Source organism: Lynx rufus, unplaced genomic scaffold, assembly GCF_022079265.1.
Source record: "Lynx rufus isolate CCGP_SWC_20201006 ecotype Redwood Valley unplaced genomic scaffold, mLynRuf1.p SCAF_2, whole genome shotgun sequence".
NCBI classification, from domain to species: domain Eukaryota; kingdom Metazoa; phylum Chordata; class Mammalia; order Carnivora; family Felidae; genus Lynx; species Lynx rufus.
Genome location: NW_025814834.1, coordinates 126289670 through 126308421, shown reverse-complemented (window position 1 = coordinate 126308421; position 18752 = coordinate 126289670). Strand labels below are relative to the sequence as shown.

The 18752-nt window shown below is 38.8% G+C and overlaps 2 protein-coding genes across 4 annotated transcripts in view; one reads left to right on the top strand and one right to left on the bottom strand.

Annotated features, from left to right (window-relative positions):
* Positions 1 to 3939, bottom strand: part of ST7L (suppression of tumorigenicity 7 like) — a 59179-nt gene extending 55240 nt beyond the window's left edge. For both annotated transcript variants that reach the window (XM_047083009.1, XM_047083010.1), the window contains exons 1-2: positions 3672 to 3939; positions 1395 to 1477 (exon numbers count right to left, since the gene is read on the bottom strand). In XM_047083009.1, the coding sequence (XP_046938965.1) occupies positions 1395 to 1477; positions 3672 to 3879 (291 nt within the window). In that variant the 5' untranslated portion in view covers positions 3880 to 3939. The remainder of the gene's footprint in view (positions 1 to 1394; positions 1478 to 3671) is intronic.
* A 601-nt stretch (positions 3940 to 4540) lies between these two features.
* Positions 4541 to 18752, top strand: part of CAPZA1 (capping actin protein of muscle Z-line subunit alpha 1) — a 49756-nt gene continuing 35544 nt past the window's right edge. The window contains exon 1 of one of the 2 annotated variants that reach the window (XM_047083012.1): positions 4541 to 4635. In XM_047083012.1, coding sequence (XP_046938968.1) covers positions 4597 to 4635 — 39 coding nt within the window. In that variant the 5' untranslated portion in view covers positions 4541 to 4596. Of the gene's footprint in view, positions 4636 to 5260; positions 5354 to 18752 lie in introns of those variants that run through there. The other variant, XM_047083013.1, reaches the window with a different exon arrangement.

Here is an 18752-nt window from a genome sequence, read left to right as displayed (position 1 = left end):
ACTTAAACAAAATGGCCAAGTATCAGTTCCTATTAAAACAAAACAGAAAACACTCCAATACACATGCCATTATTTCTACTATAATAGAAGAGCACCATCTAGAGATGAGAAAAAAGCATAGAAAAATTCATTGGTTATGCATGCCATACTTCCTAAGATTTTAATCTGTAGCAGTGTTTTTCCAAAGTTTATTCTAGGAAACACTAGTTCCCAGGGATGTTTAATAGAGATTATACACACAGATTTTAATTTCTTAATTGAAAATGATAGCTCAGTCAAATAAAACAAGGGAAAGCTGAATTAAAATTAAATAGGTTTCTTTATCATGACACTTTTCTGAATAACGATGGTCAAAATTCATTAAGTGCTTACTGTGAGCTAGATACCATGTTATTGCAAGCTTTTACACACTTTATCTTATTTAGTCTTCATGATCCTATGAAGTTGATATTATCATTCCCAGTTATTAGATGAGGAAATTAAAGCTTAGAAAAGTTAATTAACTTGCTCAAAGTCACACAACTAAAGAGATCATTATGAAAACTAATATAATATTGTATGTCAGCTGTTTACTCCAATTAAAATCTCCTGGGGCTCCTGGGTGGCTAGGTTGGTTAAGTGTCCAACTCTTGATCTGAGCTCAGGTCACGATCTCAGGGTTTGTGAGATTGAGCCTGCCATCCAGCTCCATGCTGAGTGTGGAACCTACTTAGGATTCTCTCTCTCTCTCTCTCTCTCTCTCTCTCTCTCTCTCTCTGCCCCTCCCCCCCTCAAAAAAAAAATCTCCTCTCACAGTTAAAAAATAAAAAAAGTAATGGTTAGCTTGGCTCCAATACTCTGCCCTTAAATACTCCAGAGAAGATAATTGACAACCTATAGGCTGAATTCAAGACACACATTTTTAGTCTGCCCAACATTGCCAAGATTAAAATATTGGGAGATACACTTGTTGCATCCAGATGCTTTTGAAATCATATGAAAAATTGGAAGATCTCTTAATGGTGGTCTGCAAACCTATATGGCAGCAACTAGCTTTATCCCCTTTAGAAGGGGCATGCATTGTCCAAATTACCAAGTCCTAAAATAAATAAGGAATTTAATTTTTACACTCTGCCCATTTCATTCATTTTTGTTACTAAACTGAGCCCTGCAAGGATTTAGTTGGCAACCCACCTCTAACCACTGCCCCTTACAGTATACAACACTGTTTCATATGCAAATGAATACTATGAATACTGCCAATCTCTAAAAGTGGAGAGGAAGATGCAGTGTTTTATCAAATGCTGAACACATGTTGAGAATCCTGATCTATAAGTATTTACAATTATTGTAACCATATAGAGATTTGATCTTTAGATAAATACCAAAACATGAAGGAAATGGAAACTACTTACAAATATTAGTCCTGATATCAAAGAAGATGTTCCTGTAAGTGCCACATAGAATTTGGGCGTCAATGAATTTAAAAATACTGTCACTGCCAAAAGGAAAACAAAATACCAAAGTTTAAAAAAATGTAAATTCAAAGTATTCAAGTTACAAATAGGCAGGTGTCTTTATGAGTGGAGGAATATAAATAGTATTAATATCTAGTATCAGGTTCATCTGAGAAAGTTGTAGTTTTTAAAAAGCTACTTTAAATTCCCATTCTATGGTAACTTAAAAATCATTCTATTGGGTGCCTAGGTGGCTCAGTTCATTAAGCAGCACTATTGATTTCGGTTCAGATCCCGATCCCACAGTTCAGTTTGTGAGATAAAGCCCAGAGTCTGCAGTACAGAGCCTGCTTGGGATTCTCTCTCTCTCTCTCTCTCTCTCTCTCTCCCTGCCCTTCCCCTACTTGTGTGCGCGCATGTGCACACACACACACACTCTCTCTCTCTTTCAAAATAAATAAACATTAAAAAAATGCATTAGAACATGTAAGGGTAGCGTAAAAAAAATTTTTTTTACATTTATTTATTTTTGAGAGGCAGAGACAGAAAGAGAGCACGCACAAGTGGGGATGGGGCAGAGAGAGAGGGAGACACAGAACCCGAAGCAGGCTCCAGGCTCTGAGCTGTCAGTACAGAGCTCAACATGGGGCTCGAACCCAAAACCCTGAGATCATGACCTGAGCTGAAGTCGGATGCTTAACCGACTGAGCCACCCAGGCACCTCTGTAAGGGTAGCATTTTAAACTGATGATTTGTTAAATAAGCAAATCAAAATGAGATAATTTAGTTTACTTTTGAGAATAAAATTAAGAACTTATAAATCATAACTTCGACAAGAAGTGTTACAAATCTTTAAGGATTAACTAAACACTCTGTTACAAATGAGGTTTAAAACCACTCCCTAATTATTTTGGTGAGATACAAACCAGTGTTTCAAATTAGAGGGAAGGAAACAGCATGTAGATGTGTTTGGTATGTCAGCTAGAGAGGCAAAATAAACCAAAAAGAATAACAGCAAACTGAGAGCTCCTTGCACCTGACTCACTGAAAGCCTGGACCAGACTCTTCACTTCAAATAACTGTCTCATAAATACTTTGGGTTTCAGAAATAAATAAAAGTCTATCATAGTTAACTACTCTCACCTACGTGGTGTATCTCGTTAATATGTAGAAAAATAATTTTTCTACGTTGATGAAGTCAAATTCAATTAGCTCTTTCAAAAAGTCTAGGAAGGCGAATTTTTTTGTTTTAGTGTGTTAGTTATATCTGACTGAACTTACATAAAACCTAAGTTCGGAAAAGTCCAAAATATTTCAGAACATTATCTCACAGTATTTCATGTCATCTGGTGAAATAGAAAAGGGGACATTTGCCTTGCTACAGAAAATAAACCATAAGTGCTGCTAGTCACAGTCATCACACAACAGAAATACTTTCATCTTGCTCATAGTTTGAGTGAAAATATTGTAATGACATGGTAAGAGGGCCTGGCTCCCATCCACTTTGTCCTGGCTACAGGTAAAGGACAGCATTTGCAGAATCCACGGGGATCATCACTTCTTCCATGTCTGTATCTTCAGCTCAGACTACATAGCAAGCTCTCTACAAATGTTTAAAGCAAGAACTAAGAACCCACTACTGTTTGTGGCTCCCTTTCCCTTTACTTCCTGGACTATTCTATTACTCAAGCCTAAAGCAAAGAACAGACAAAAATACCACGAAAAGTATTTCTTGACAGAACTGTCTTAAAACATGATAATGGTCGGCTAAGATCATGGCATTTTCCCCCTTTTAGGCCTTTGAATAGAGAGCGCTCATCTTTGTTGTCTAGGTGTGGGAACGCTCAGCTAATCGGCGAGACTCAAAGGAATGGTTTTCAAGGGATCCTACCAATGGTGGGGTGTATATAAATTCTGCAGCCAATCTGGAGACGCTCTCATCTGTTTCACTACCTGAAGCTTACAGCTTGTCAGGTGGCTTTTCATCGGTAAACGAAGACAGAAGAGAAAGGGCGGGTCTTAAGAGCTCAAGGGAGGAGCCCATATCTGCAGCTCAGGTTTGACAATCAGCTGGGGAGTCGCGGCCCAAGAGAAAAAGAACCCACTAGGTCGCGCACCACCGCCTCAATCTCCGAAGCCCTCCAGTGACTGCAGAGAATCTCTGCCCTTTGCCCCTTGTCCCCGGCCCCTCTCCTGGTTCCCCCGCCCATCCCCAGGGAGGTCTGGGCCTCTCACCCGCTGCCAAATTCTCACACAGCCTCAGCGGGACCCTCAGAACGTAAAGCAGTCCCAGCCCCGCCACGAACCACAGCGAGGCCCCAGTCCCAGCCAGCCCAGCCCGCAGCCGCTCCCTCCAGCCCAGGGACAGGCTTTGGCCGGGAGCAGGTGCGGGAGGAGATGCCGCAGCAGTCGCTGCTTCACCTAAGCCGTCACCGTCCGCCATCTTGCTGCACCCGCAGGCTCTGGGAGCTGGGAGGGGAGAAGGGCAGGAAACCGGGAGGCGGGAATCCTGGGATAGTGGCGGACCTGAAGTTGGCCTCTGTGAAGGCTGTCTCGGGGAACGCGGACCAAGAAAATTTGGAAGGTGGAGGAGCATCCCAGGGCTGCCTCTTCCTTCGAAGGGCGGGAAGGGGTGGTTAGCGGCACCGTTTCTGGAGGAACTGGACTGAAATGTGACCTCGGAATGAAATGTTTTTGCTTCCATACGAGTGAGGGTCACCTTTCACCCTATTCTTGGGTTTGGAAAAGCCACTGACCGTTCCAGGGCCCGAGCAGCACTTAGCCCTTTGGACTCGGCTGCCACGGAGATCACTGGTACTGGGAAAACCTACAGTAGCAATTGCTATTTGGTCGGATGGAGCTTGGGCGTCAGGAATAGTCGAATCACGCTCCCATCGTCTCATAGATGAATGGGGAAATGAATGTAACTCCGTGAGAAAGTTATTAGACTTAAAATCATTTAAAGCAAAGCCTTAAGGCAGCCGGAGACTTCTGGAGTACCCGCGCTCGGAGCCACCACCCTCGCCCGTAACTGACATGGCGCCCTCTCGGTCGGCGTTTCCGGGCGGGTCCTTCCGACTGCCCCCGCGGTGATTCCATCATTCGGCTTCCTTCCCGGCTTGCCTCGCGCCCGGGCCGGGCTGGGCCAGAGCAGCCCAAGATGGCCGACTTCGAGGATCGGGTGTCGGATGAGGAGAAGGTAAGGGGTCCGCCTCTCTCTCTTGCCTCCTCCCGCGACAGGGAACAGGGGCCCGACCTGGCCGTGGTGGGAACCCCGGCAGTGTCCCCAGGAAAAAGAAGCTTCTTGGCCCGTGCTGGCATACGCTCTGCAGTTGGGACGCTTTGCTCTTGAGGGGCTTTCCTCTGCCTCACGGTGGCCCCAGTTCCCCATTCCTTAACTCTCTTTTTCTCCTGCGGGGCCTGAGGCACAGCCCAGTGACCTTCCTGCAAGAGACGAGATTTTGCCTTATTGAATCATGACTGTGGACTCTTTTCTGTAATTAAGAGAGGGGGCGATGGTGATGTCTAGACGTGTCAGGAAGCAGTTATTTTACCGCCTTTAGCTGTCGGGGCTCTCCCCATCCCCCCATTTTTAGATATGATTGAGGCTAGTTTAGGGCGAGTCACTTCCTGGTCAGAGTGGCCTCTTAACTTCCCTTTTGCTCCTCCTTCGTCAGGAAGTGATTTTGCTGTCACGACTCCTCGACAGGGAGAGGTCCCCATGTGTTGTCCGTCCCTCCACTCTTTTCTCGCTTACGATCGGCTGAACTAATTCTCAGTAATAAGTGTGTAAGCCTCAGGACATTTGCTTCAGAATTTGAACACCACTCTTCTCTGTAGACAGTCCCTTGATTGATCGTGTGCATGTATGTAAGCCCGCGATGACTCCATCCCTTGCGCCTTACATCCTATTAACGGTAATTTTTGAAAAAGAGTTTTCTGTTTCTTAACAAATCGAGAATAGCCAGAGGATTTTTTTTTAACTCTGTAAAGGTTTAATATAGCACATAAACTTCATGTTAACACATTCAAGTTTGGACAAAGCATCGTGCCTTCTTCGATGCTCCACTGTGTGGTCTTTGATTATAGTTAAATTTATCCGCGTGTTAAGTGCTTATTTACTTCTTAAAAAGTATTTGAAACATAAGAGCATATTCTGCGTTAGGTAGAATAACTTTTTGTTGACAACTGCACACATTTCTTAACACTTTTCAGGCTTTTCAGTAAATACTTGATTTTAGGGTCTGTAGAAATTAGAATGATTTCACTAGGTGACTTGTTACAGGACAAGAATTATGTCTTTTGTTTCCGACATTGGCTGTTACAAAATGTGCACTCTTGCATGCTCTGTAAATATATCTGGGCTCTTTATTTTTTTAATAAGAGAGATGGGGATGACAGAGGGGTGACTGTTTATAATCCAGGAGTACTCTGTACAGAATAATTTGATATGTCATACCTACGTATAGCATGTCATTTTGAAATACTGGAGAATGTGGTAAACGTTCACAAGCCATTGAACAATACTTTAGCATTAAATTTTCTCGTTCTTGAAAATTCTCGTGTAAAACTTAGAGAAGAAAAGAGCATCTTACATATGAATTAACGCTGAAGAGAAGTCCATGATAAAATGTCTTGGCTAAGGTAAATAGTTACGATTCGGATGAAATTATAGTAAAAATCGGGAATAACGAAACATTGTTAGCCCAACTGATGGCCCACTTATTTTAAGGAAAAATATTGTTACAGCAAATTTTCACTAAAAATTTAAATAACAATAAACTTCAAAGTTTATGGTGTCCAAACAATACTACATTTACCAGTATTGTGGGTTTTTGTCTTTGAGGCTAAGTTAGAATGCCCTTTTAATTAAACTTGAGAAAATATACATGTATTTTAAAGCGCAAATCGAGATGTCTTTGGATGTTGACAATGTTTAATAACATCAATAGTCTTAATTTTGTAACAGTAAATTTGTGAAGTGTCCTCTTATCTCCCAGCATACTTCTTTTGTTGCTTAATATTAATTAATAATGAAACAGCAAGAAATCAAAATTAGTACTGTAAATGCCCAAAAATGCTGATGAATTTCATATTTCATCAACAGATTTTAGATTAGCCACATTTCTTTATTATTGTGAACAACTAAGAATAGCTGATATCAAGAAGTCTCATATAATCCATATGATTTGAGATTACTGAAATTTTGTTAGGTTCTTATTCCCAGACAGAACTTGATCTGTATTTCTCTGTTGTGAATCTCTAAGTAAAAAGAAAGGGCCTTGATATTTAAGATTACCTCAGTTTTCCTTTAGCTTCATACCTACACCGAGCCCTTTTCCTCCAGGCTTCTAATTCCTTTGAACTGAATTCAGGAATTGAAGTATTTTTCCAACAAGACTTGTTGCTATGAATATCTTAGCATTCATAAACAGTAAGTAACCCTTAAGTGAGATCTTGTCCTATAAAATTTTCACAACCAAGGCACTATTACAAATTTTTAAAATCAAGATATTTTCAGCCATACTTTGTATAGATTCTTCCTTGAAGGAACTCTAAAGTTTCCATTTTTTCCTCTTTTTAACTAAGATCTCAGCTGCGCTTTGAGTTTTTTTTTCAGGCGTATATGTTATCACATGGAATGTATTTTAATATCACTTTTTATCTTTGTTGCATTTCCTAAAAGCAGTGAACCCAGAGATGAATTTGGTGTTGATAGTCTCTGATTTCCTTGCAAGTATTTCTATAAAAGCTAGTAAGATCAGCCATTCTCATAAGTAACTGCTTAGGTTTTCATCACTTTACAAAGAGGAAGTTGGGTTTTTTAACTTCTACATTGTTACCTGAAATGGTCATGATGAGCTGCCTAAATAAAACAGGAAGCTGAAAGTGTAATAACTTGCAGAAATAAATGCTTTTAGTTTTGTCCTCGAGTTCAGTTTCTGAGAATGAGCTACACTCTTCTAGTCACTGATTCTTCAGTTCCAAATGCTTAACAGGACCAAAGTGACAAGATACCATAATTAGGAAATTTGAAATGTGAGAAGAATTACTTGTTTGGGCTCATTGCACTGACTGTTTCCTTTATTTCATGATTCAGCATTTAAAAAAAATAATTGCAGAGAGAATTTTAAGGCTGAAAAAAGTGCAATTAGCATATTTTCCCCTTCAGCTAAACTATTAGAATATTTGTGAACAACCTCAAAAATGCCATAAGAGAGAAACGAATGCTTAAAGCTTAGACAACTATGTCATCTTTAAGGCACTTTTTGGAACAGGTTTATCAAAATTGTTGAGGAAAGATGTGAAAAATGGTAATTTGAGGGCTCAGAACTTAGGAAAAATACACCTTTTTTAAAAAAAAACAATTAATTAATTAATTAATTTTGAGGAGGTGGGGTGGAGAGAGAGGAGCCCAAGGCAGGGCTGGAACTCATGAACCGTGAGATCCTGACCTGAGCCGAAATCAGGAGTCCAGCAACTGATCTACCTAGCTGCTGCATGAAAAATATACTTCTAAACTGTATTTTTTTGATTATGTATTACATCCTTAATTTACTAGATGAGTTATTACCCTTACAGGATAAACTCTAGAGCTTATTTGCTATAGGTATTTTCAAAAAGTCATTAATTAGTATTAATACTGCTGTTCTTTTATGTTCTCTTTTTTTCAGTTAGGTTTGCTGAGTAGTATTTATAGAATCTGTCACAAAATCCTTGGACAGGAGCATAAAGCCTAATAAACAGGTGCAAACTCAGATGCCCAATCTTTGGTGTAGGTTTATAATTTCTTCCAGAGTATCTAGCTCTTTTATTAGGACCAGCCTTAATACTAAGCAAAGTAGTGTAATTTGTCAAAAAATCAGGCCCCAGTTTTGTCTGATTCAGAAGCCGTGCTTTTTTCACTTTACTGTTTTTCCCATTTAACCATGAGTGAAAAAAACAAAATAGAGGTATCCATTTAATTAATTATAACTGAAATATTGTGATGTAATGGGAAAGAATGATTCTGAATGTTAGGAGATTTGGCCTCTCTTTGTTGAGCTTATAGCCACCAGTGTGATTCTAGAAACATCACTTATCTCTGTGGGCCTCAGTTTTCTTGTAAAATAGGTAAGGAGAAATGGATCAAGGTAACCCAACAAAGTTTAATGAACTTCTACAAACTGTAATAAAAAAAAAATCTTTGTTTTAAAAATTGAGACATTAAAATGTTTCAGGAGTTTCTGTCATTGTCTGCTTTTGCACATTTGCCCTGATAACAGAACTGTGAATTCTTCTGTAACTGAAAGCATATCTTTTTATGCTAGTACCTAGCATAGGACCAGGTACATAGTGTAGGGACAACCTTTTGATACAAAGGAGACCAACCAATCACACCTTTCTTCATTCTCATATTTCCCCAGCTCATGCTCCCTCATCCCACCTCCCAATTATTTCTGGTAATCTCTAGGTATTTCTTGAGTTCAGGAACGTGTCCACACTCTGGGTTTTTCTTTGGGCGTTCATTGTGTCTAAGTATCTGCTGCCATTACTGATGATCTGCCATGCCACTGCTGGGAACATTAGATCCCTCTGGAGCCGTTTTAGTAGTAAATCCCATAAAGCTACAAAGCATTATGCATACCAAGAGGACTATGAACATATACATCTAGCCTTGCAGAACCCCTAATAGAAGTATTTCCTTCATCTGCTTTAAGTTCTGTCCTTTAGAGCTCAGAAAAACACACGCTATAAGGTTAGGTATCATTTGTGCTTTTCTCCTCAGGTGCATGAGTTTCTCTCATTTTCTTGCATGTCAAAAAAAGAAAAAAACTTCTTATGTGGATCGGCTCCTGAAAATAAAAACCCTGGGTAGGAAAAATCAGTCAGGATACTGAAGACAATTTAACTACTTGGGGATTTCTGAACTAGGTGATGATTTTAATATGCACTTAACTGTTATTTTCCCTTTTCCCTTTATCAGAACCTCCTGCAGATCCTTTGCATTTCAGTTCATCTCATCATTGTTCCCTTGTAGTCACACAGGCTCAGAACATTAGCATCATTTTTTTTCCTTCTTTGCCTCTTCTCTCGTGTTCAATTAGTATTCCAGTTCTGTAAATTCTTCCTGTCATTAGATTCTGTTCCTCCATTTCCATTAGTATTTTTGAGAAAAATTATTTTTTGGTGTATAGGAACTATAATCAGATTACATGCTTAAAATTAAAATGTAGGACAAAGCATGAGTAAAAAGTCCCACCACCCCTGTTTTCCAGCCACCTAGTTCCTGAGAGGCAGCCAGTATTCTTTTGTATATTTTCTATTCTATGCGTATACAAATATACTTCTTACTTAACATTACATCCAGTCAGTCCACATTCCTTCTGTTAATCTTCATTTAGGACCTTTTCTGATGCTTGAATTATTTCTAACAACATTCTTAATTGTTCTCTTTGCCTCTTTTTTCTCTCTACATTTTTCATTGATTTACCACAGTTCTTCACACTATTAAGTTTTGAAGTATGTGTAAAATTTGTTATTGCTATAACTGCACTTACATATTGTTAAGCAGTGTCTATGAGATGGAATATTCATTTGAATGGATCATATGATGTAGTGTAGGTCAATTATAACAAGCAAGAAGACTGCATAATGCCAGACTTCAAAGAAAGGTGGTGGGTTCATTGGAACATATGAGAACTTTGTCTTGTGAATTCTTTGTTTTGCATCTAAGTAACATTTAAGTGCTTATTATGTGTTAAGTATTTCACGTATTAACGTGTATTTGTCTCAAAACATTCCAACAGGATAGGTATTTGTATTATCCACATTTTACAGTTGACTAAACTGAGGCACATTTGACATTAAAAAAAACTATGAACCAGTGTTCACAATTAGTCGAGCAGATTCGGTGTTGATAATCTGCTTCCAGACCTGTGGTCTTACCCACTTTAATCCCTTTGAATAGACAGTAGGTAGTAAATTAAGGTAGCAAACAATTCTACTGAAATGACACAGCCCTAAACAGCAATCAAGTTTAATGGTATAGTGACATGGATAGTTCTACAGATACTAAAATACTGATGTTCTTTGGTTGTGACTACATTGTAATTACTGCTAAATTAGCTGGGTGCTCTTTGGAGTTTCTTCAAGTGTGCTACCAGTAGTATTTGAAATGTCTTATAAACTCAGAGTGTTAAGACACTTGATTTTAGAAGTTTAATGATCATAATAGTCCTCATGACAAGGTGAAGAGCATCATCCTCTTAAGAATGTTATCATATAGCAGTACCTTGGAACATTATTGCCTACAGTAGAGTTGCTGGTGTGCTGCTTTCTTTTTCTTTCTTTTTTTTTTTTTAAATGTTTATTTTTGAGAGGGAGAGAGAGAGAGAGACAGCGTGTGAGTGGGGGAAGGGCAGAGAGAGAGACACACACACACACACAGAATCCGAAGCAGACTCCAGGCTTTGAGCTGTCAGCACAGAGCCCAACACAGGGCTCAAACCCATGAACCATGAGATCATGGCCAGAGCTGAAGTCAGATGCTTAACCAGCTGAGCCACCAAGGTGCCCCTGGTGTGCTGCTTTCAAAAGCAGATTTCTAGGTTCTATCCTAGACCAACTGAATCAGAATCTGGGAGGATCACTGCTCGGGATCTTTTTTTTTTCCCCTAAATGTTTTATTTTTGAGAGAGAAGCACAGAGCACGAGTGGGGGAGGGGCAGAGAGCAAGGGAGACAAAGAATCAGAAGCAGGCTCCAAGCTCCAGGCTGTCAGCACAGAGCCCAACATGGGGCTCGAACTCAGGAATGGTGAGATCAGACCTGAGCTGAAGTCAGACGCTTAACTGACTGAGCCACCCAGGCGCCCCAGGAATCTATTTTTAAATAAGTTTCCCAGTAATTCCACTGCAACTCCGGAACCACTATCCAAATCTTAGTCTTCTGCCTTTTAGCTCAGAAACTTGATTCATCAGGATATTAAAACTAAATCTCTCAGGAACAAACTTATATGATTATATTCATCAGCCTATGATGAAACTAATGTATAAAAGTAGCAGAACAACTAATTTAACAAATATAGAAAGGGGACGCCTGGGTGGCTCAGTTAGTTAAGTGTCTGACTTCTGCTCAGGTCATGATCTCACTGCTCATGAGTTTGAGCCCCACGTCGGGCTCTGTGCTGACAGCTCAGAGCCTGGAGCCTGCTTCGAATTCTGTGTCTACCTCTCTGCCCCTTGCCCACTCATGCTCTGTCTTTCTCAAAAAATAAATAAACATTAAAAAAATAAATATAGAAAGGACTAGAAACTTTCTTTCAGGTAGGTCAGGGACATGGGAGATCAAATTATAGTTCTTTCACACTTGAAGTGTGGAGTTGGAACGAGGGAAGTTAACGATACAGGTTAACATTTTAACTATATAGGTGAACATTTTAATGGCATTTTCCTCCTTAATAGGGATATATACCCAACACAAGACCATGTAGGGTCTTTGGGCAGAGCACCCTCTAACTTTTAACAGCAGCAGACATTGTTTTTACATGGCTGGAAGGAAACCCTTAAGTATCAAAAATTTGCGTATTACATACAACTTCTCCTGCAGTCTTTCCCCTCTTAATGACATACTCATTCTTTAGTTGTTCAGGCCAAAAAGTTTAGTGTCATCTTTGACTCCTGTTTCTTTCACAATACATATAGTCTAGTAGCAAATCTTGTAGGCTCTGCCTTCGAACCATACCCAGAAAAAGACGGTTTCTCACCACCCCCTTATTCCAACCACTCTGGAAGAAGCCACTGTGATTTCTCCTAGGTTATTGCAGTAGTCTTCTCTTTGGTGTCCCTGCTGGTACTCTTGCCTCCTCCTCCCTGCCCAGCAGGCTCTCTGCAGTGCAGCACCCAGAATACACTGGTTGGAGAATGTAAGTTGGAACATGTCACTTCTTTGCTCAGAATCCTCCATTGGCTTCCCATCTTCTTCAGAATAAAAGTTCTTACTCTGACGACAAGTCCCTCTGTCTTTACCGCTTTCCTCTCTCACCTCATCTCCTTCCTATTCTCCCCTGCTCCTCTCTGTTCTAGCCACACATTCTCACCTAAATGGTCTTTGTGTTTGCTCTGTTGTCTGGAGTTCTCTTCCTTCTTCCCTTAATTCCTCCAGCTATTTCATCAAAAGTCATTTTCTCAGTGAAGTCTTCTCTGGTTACCCTATATATTGTCAAATCCTAACATTTCATTATCCCCTTAAGTTCCTTTATTTTTTTATTTTTTAGCATTTGTCACTGGCTATTTAATGTAGTTTATTTAATGTTATCTCTATCTGTTATTTAATGTCTCTCTACCCATTAGAATGTAAGCTCCACAAGAACCATACACTGGTGCATCACCATTGCCTAAAACAGTGCCTGACACGTAGTACACTATCAGATATTTGTTGAATGAGTGAATAAATCTCACTTTAATAGCATCTGACTTGATTTCATAGCTGACTCTTAGAGGACAGACTGATTTCCAGGTTTTGTGAGGCTGTATTAAGGATTCCAGTACTTCCGTATTACTAACAGTCTAATTTTATTAATGGAGCTTCCCACTCAGAAAGCTTCAGCACTTCTCCATTACCTACAGATACAACCAGACTTGATATTAGCATAACTACTGCCATCTGACTCATCTCATTCTACCCTTCTCTTTTATTATCTCCAAATAAATCCTCTGTTTCTACCAAACTGGTCTGCCTGCAAAAGACTGTTTTCCCCCCACCTCTTTTCATTTTACTATTCCCTCATTTGTAACACCCACCTCCTAATCTAAAGCACTCTGTAGAGCTCAGTTTAGATCTCACCTGCCCCTTCCTTAAAGTGTCTTTCCCCAACCCAGCCCACATCTATCCCATCCTTCCTCTTAAGTAAGTTGTTTCGTTTTGAGTGAATGGACAAATTGGTAAACACAAAGATCTGAACTTTAAAGAAAACATGTTATTCAAAATTCAGTAACATGTAGGCATTTGCTTAGGGAAAGAAAGTTAAGTATCTGCTATGTATTAAGTCCGTCTCATGTTACCTCACTGGATCCTTAAAACAGTCTGATATGAGCAGGTATTATATCCACAAATGAAGAAACTAAGACCCAAGCAATGAAATATTAAAGCTGGCTTGTAAAACCAGGTCTGACTTCAAAAGTTTTTGAAGATAAAATTGGTAAAAAGACATACCTTTGAATTAGAATGCCATAACATACCAGATATGCAGTGGATCTTGAAGGCTGAAGCTTCCTGTTTCCCAGTACTTTTGTTTCCATGTGGCATAGGTTCTCACCACCAAACTCTACCCTTTTGGACTTCAGTCATTGCTCTCAAGCATCTGAATCTCAAAGTGTATGGTGTGAATTTTTCCCGAGTTTCTTAAATTGGTCTTTTTGTTTCCAAAATGATGCCCATTGTATATCTGGCACTTGGAACCCTTTACCTGTCTGCCCAGTAACCTAGAATAAGGGATGAGAATGTGTGTGTTTTAACACATTTAAGCTTCTAAACAACAAGTTGCTTATGTGATCTTTTTCACACATTTTTATCTTTTTTTCTGACTCAGAACATTATATCTCAGACTTTTCTACTTCCTCAGTTCTTGATCTAGACATTTTGATCCTATAATTAAAATGAATAGGGCCTTTTGGGGCACCTGGGTTACTCAGTCGGTTGAGCATCTGACTTGATTTCAAGCTCAGGTCATGATCCCAGGGTCATGGAATCGAGCCCTCATTGGCCTCGCACTGAATGTGGAGACTGCTTGAGGTTCTCTCTCTCTCTCTCTCTCTCTCTCTCTCTCTCTCTCCCTCTCTCCCTCTCTCCCTCTCTCCCTCTCTCTCCCTCTCTCTCCCTCTCTCTCCCTCTCTCCCTCCCTCTGCTCCTCTCCCCAGCTTGCACTCCCTCTCTCTCTTTCAAATAAAAAAAAATGAAAACAAAAAACAAGTATTGTCTTTTACCTCCTTCCATATGAATATCAGTGCAATTTTGGATTTAAGGTAATTCAACTTTTTAAATCTTCACTGAGAATGAGTCAGTACTTAAAATTTTTTCCTGTTCAGTAGTTAATGTCTTAAGGCTTACCACTGACTTTGAACTTCTAAATGAACACTAAGGTGTATACTTGGAAATCTTTTTACCAGCATTCTGATGTTTTATATTAGAAGAGTCCAGAATAAGAACTAATGGATGATTTCCTTGTAACTTGGTGCATAGAGGGAATGGTTGGGAAAGATTAACTATAAAATAGATAAGAGCTGTTTTTTGGTTCTTGTCTGTTGTAAATTTTATGCTTAAGTTTGTCATTTTTATATACCATTATACTAGGTGACATAAAATATAATGATGACCCTGTTAAAGAAAAAATTCTTCTGATACTTGTTAAAATGACTTGGGGTGTCTGAGTGGCTCAGTTGGTTGAGCATTCAACTTTGGCTCAAGTCATGATCTCGCAGTTTGTGAGTTTGAGCCCCACATCGGGCTCTATGCTGACAGCTCAGACCCTGGAGCCTGCTTCGGATTCTGTGTTTCCCTCTCTCTCTGCTCCTCCCCTGCTCAAACTCTGTCTCCCTCTCTCTCAAAAATAAATAAACATTTAAAAAAATGGTAAGACGATTTTATTCAATAGTTTTGTGTTAGGGGAGAGAGCTAGAGCTCAACTCCAGATGAAGCAAAGACAACTGGGGATCTATAGCCAGCAAGCAGAATGAGGGGGTCAGTGGATGGAAAATTACTAAGAGGACACATAAGGGTAGAGGGATTCTTACTTAACTGATTTAACAGGATCCTTACTAAAGACAGATTGAGGACTTCTGCATCAAAGGTGGGGGATAAGGAACTTGATCAGATACCTAAAGTGGGGGTATTCTCACTAAAATGACAACAGGTTCTTGCTAGGATTGGGTTAGACAGGACATAGGATGGAGCCAAGATCAAGGCCTAGCTGAGAAGAGAGGGCTCAGAGGAGCCTGACTAAAGTTTGGTTAAGGAGAGACTTTGACATTAAATGTATGTTATGTAATTACTTTAATAAGTTTTCGAGCAATTATTCCTTAGAGTTGATAAAATTTTTAAAACGTAATTGCTGGAAGCTCCTTTCTATTTGCATGGGATGCTGCCCAATTCATGAATCATTTAATAAAGCTAATTAGATCTTCCATGAGAATGAATGTGAGTGAATGAAATTGCTGTACTTAAAAAAGCAAACTTGCCTGCTTTTCCCACCTATTGTCTATATCTGACAAAATTTGTAATTGGTTACTAATAGAGAAAACAGTTTCTAAGAGCTACTTTAAAATAACTTTTAAAAGAGTAAACAAAGCAAAATATTCGGAAGTGCCATCTTTTGTCTTATATAATATTGATCCTAATTTAAAACATATCTTTATGCTTTTAAGCCTTAGCTATTACTGAAAATGATAGAATATAAACTGTATAGAGCTAAGTTTTTAAGTACATTCTGAGTCTTTGTAGTGTCTCTAGGTCAAAAACTGGGAAACTGGGAAAACAATAGTTTATTTGGAATTTTAAAAAGCTACTGGGGTGCCTGGATGGATCAGTTGGTTAAGCGCCTCAGGTCATGATCTCACTGCTGTCAGCACTGCAGAGAGCCCTCTTCAGATCCTCTGTCCCCCTTTCTCTCTGCTCCTCCTCCACTCGTTCTCTCTCTCTCCCTCTCTCTCTCCCTTAAAAGTAAATAAACATTTAAAAAGTAAATAAATAAAAAAGCAGCTAACAATAAGTTTTAGTTAATGAAACCAATATTCCATTTGGTCCTAGACATCACTAAGAATATATTTTTCTTTTAGAATTGCAGCCCCAAATTAAATTCTCACTAGCCTCTGAGAACCCTCAGCCAGGAGGGATTTTGTTTATTTGATAAGGGCACTGCAACTGAAATTCCAGGGCTTTGATACTATTATATATGCATGTCAACAGCTTGGAACTTGTACCTATTAAATTATTGCCCCAGATAGTTTATTGTTGATACACTGAAAGCTTTAGAACCAGATGAAAAAATGAACCACACTGAGGCAAGATGTATTTTTAAAAAAAATTCTTCCTTTTTAAAATAACATACTAGGGGGAGGGAAGAAAGAGTAGGCAGAGAACAGTAAATTGTTAGGGCGGTGAAAATTCTATGATACTATTAATGGTGGATACATATTGTACATATGTCCAAATCCATCAAATGTACAACACAAAGAGTGAACCGTAATGTAAACCATGAGCTTTGGATGATAATGATGTGTCAGTGTAAGTTCATGAAATGAACAAGGAACCACTCTGGTGGGGGTGTTAGTGGAGGAAGTATGCATGTTGGAGGGCACGGACCCTATGGGAAATTTCTGTACCTTCTCAGTTTTGCTGTGAACTTAAAACTGCTCTTAAAAAAAAAAAGTAAAGTCTTAAAATAACAATATCTAAGTGTCTTCAAACAGCAAAAAACCTGTTAGGAAACAGTATTGAATTCCATGCAAATAGAGCTTACTGTCTTAACAGGGTAAGAATAAGGTAAATCTCTTTAGGAAGAAAAATGTAGCTATTTATCCTTGAATACTTCTGTAATGACGCAGGATAAAAGTAAGGAAAATAAACATATACAAAAGTACAATTGGTTACTATGCTTTTTTTAAGTATAGCCTAGTTGAAAACATAGGTAAACTTTGGAAGATGTGTTTAAAAAGGGAAGTGAAGCCGTGATATTTTGGAGAACTTTTGGTCAGCACAAAAGTTGCCACTATTTATAGTTCACAATAAAGACTGTAATGATGGGGAATATAAGGTTACTAAGACCCAAAGAATTTCTAGAAAAGGGAAATTATTTTCTTAATAATATGAGGGGGTTGTTTAGTTTAATAATTTAAAGCAGCAGTTGTCTTGCTAGGACCAGCTAACAGTAGCTGACATTTATTGCACCTATTTTATTTTATTTATGTATTTATTTTTAAGATTTTATTTTCAAGTAATATTTACACCCAGCATGAGGCTCAAACCCACAACCCTGAGATCAAGAGTCACATGCTCTACCAATGGAGTCAGCCAGGCACCCCTATATTTTAAATATACTGCTAAATGTAATCTTCACAGCAATTTAATCTTCACGACAATTCTAAGAAGTAGATACTGCCCCACTTTAGGCTGAGGATATGATTTAAAGACCTTAAGTGATTAAAATTCAAATCCAGATCTGTCCCAACTCCAGAGCCTATATCTTTCCATTTTGCCATAGTATCTCATAATCTGAAAAACTAAGAACACTTCCATAGTGTCATTTTATGTAGAAGGGGCTTTGTAAACCTTTAACTAATTGCCAGCTATGTGCCATTTACTTTGCTAGACCCTGTATAATAAGGAAAAGGAAAGCAAGGCAGTTTGCCCAAAGAAAACTAGTTTTTAGGGACAAAATGGTATCTATAGAACAAATTATCAATAGCAGTTATATTTTAGGTGCTATAATAAATGGTCAAACAAAGTATGGTAAAGTAAGGTTTAATGTGGTAAAGGATTCTTGCAATTACAAGTACTGGGAATACTTTTTGGAAAGAAACAGAAGAACCCAACCTTAAAAGACAGGCAGAGTTTAGACAGGTAAAGATAAGGAGAGAGGCAAAACTTTCAAGGACAATGTAAGTCCAGCCCAGAAGCAAAGTCTTTAATACAGGCAGTAGTCTAATGAGGGAGGTAAAGATTTTGGTAGACACCAGGGAGACAAGCTGGCGGAGATTTGGCTCCTGAAGTATACAAAGTTTGGGCAGTATAAAATGACCTGGGCCTTGCTGATAAGTAGAATGTGGCTATTATCTAGCCCAGAATTTCTTCCCTGCTTGTTTAGAGTTATCCACTGACATTCAAACAGAGCTGCAGTTGTTAAATACTCAACTTGAATCCTGTTGTATGTGATTGTCAAGAAAATCATTTAAAAAGGTAGTTATGAAGAGATGTAATGTTGAAATATGTGGCATCTGTTATTAAAAGATTATTTAATAAATAAAAACCTAAGTTTTATAAATTTTCCAAGTGTCTTTTAATACATTTTCTAAAGTTTCTTACTAAAGTACAGTATATCAAAATTAACAAAATTAAGCAGCTTCTGGGGAACAATAAGGTATATTACTTTCTCAGTTTGATGTTTAAACTTTCAGTACAGGTATTACTAATAATGAAATTTTGAGTCTTTCAAGGATTAGGTATTTTTTTTTATTTCCCTCTTGAAGAGGTGAGAAGATACAGAGAAGGGGAAGAAATTGAAATCTAGGAAAATTATCTTTAACTGATGCTTATTTATAAGGTCCTAAATTCCACCTTTTTA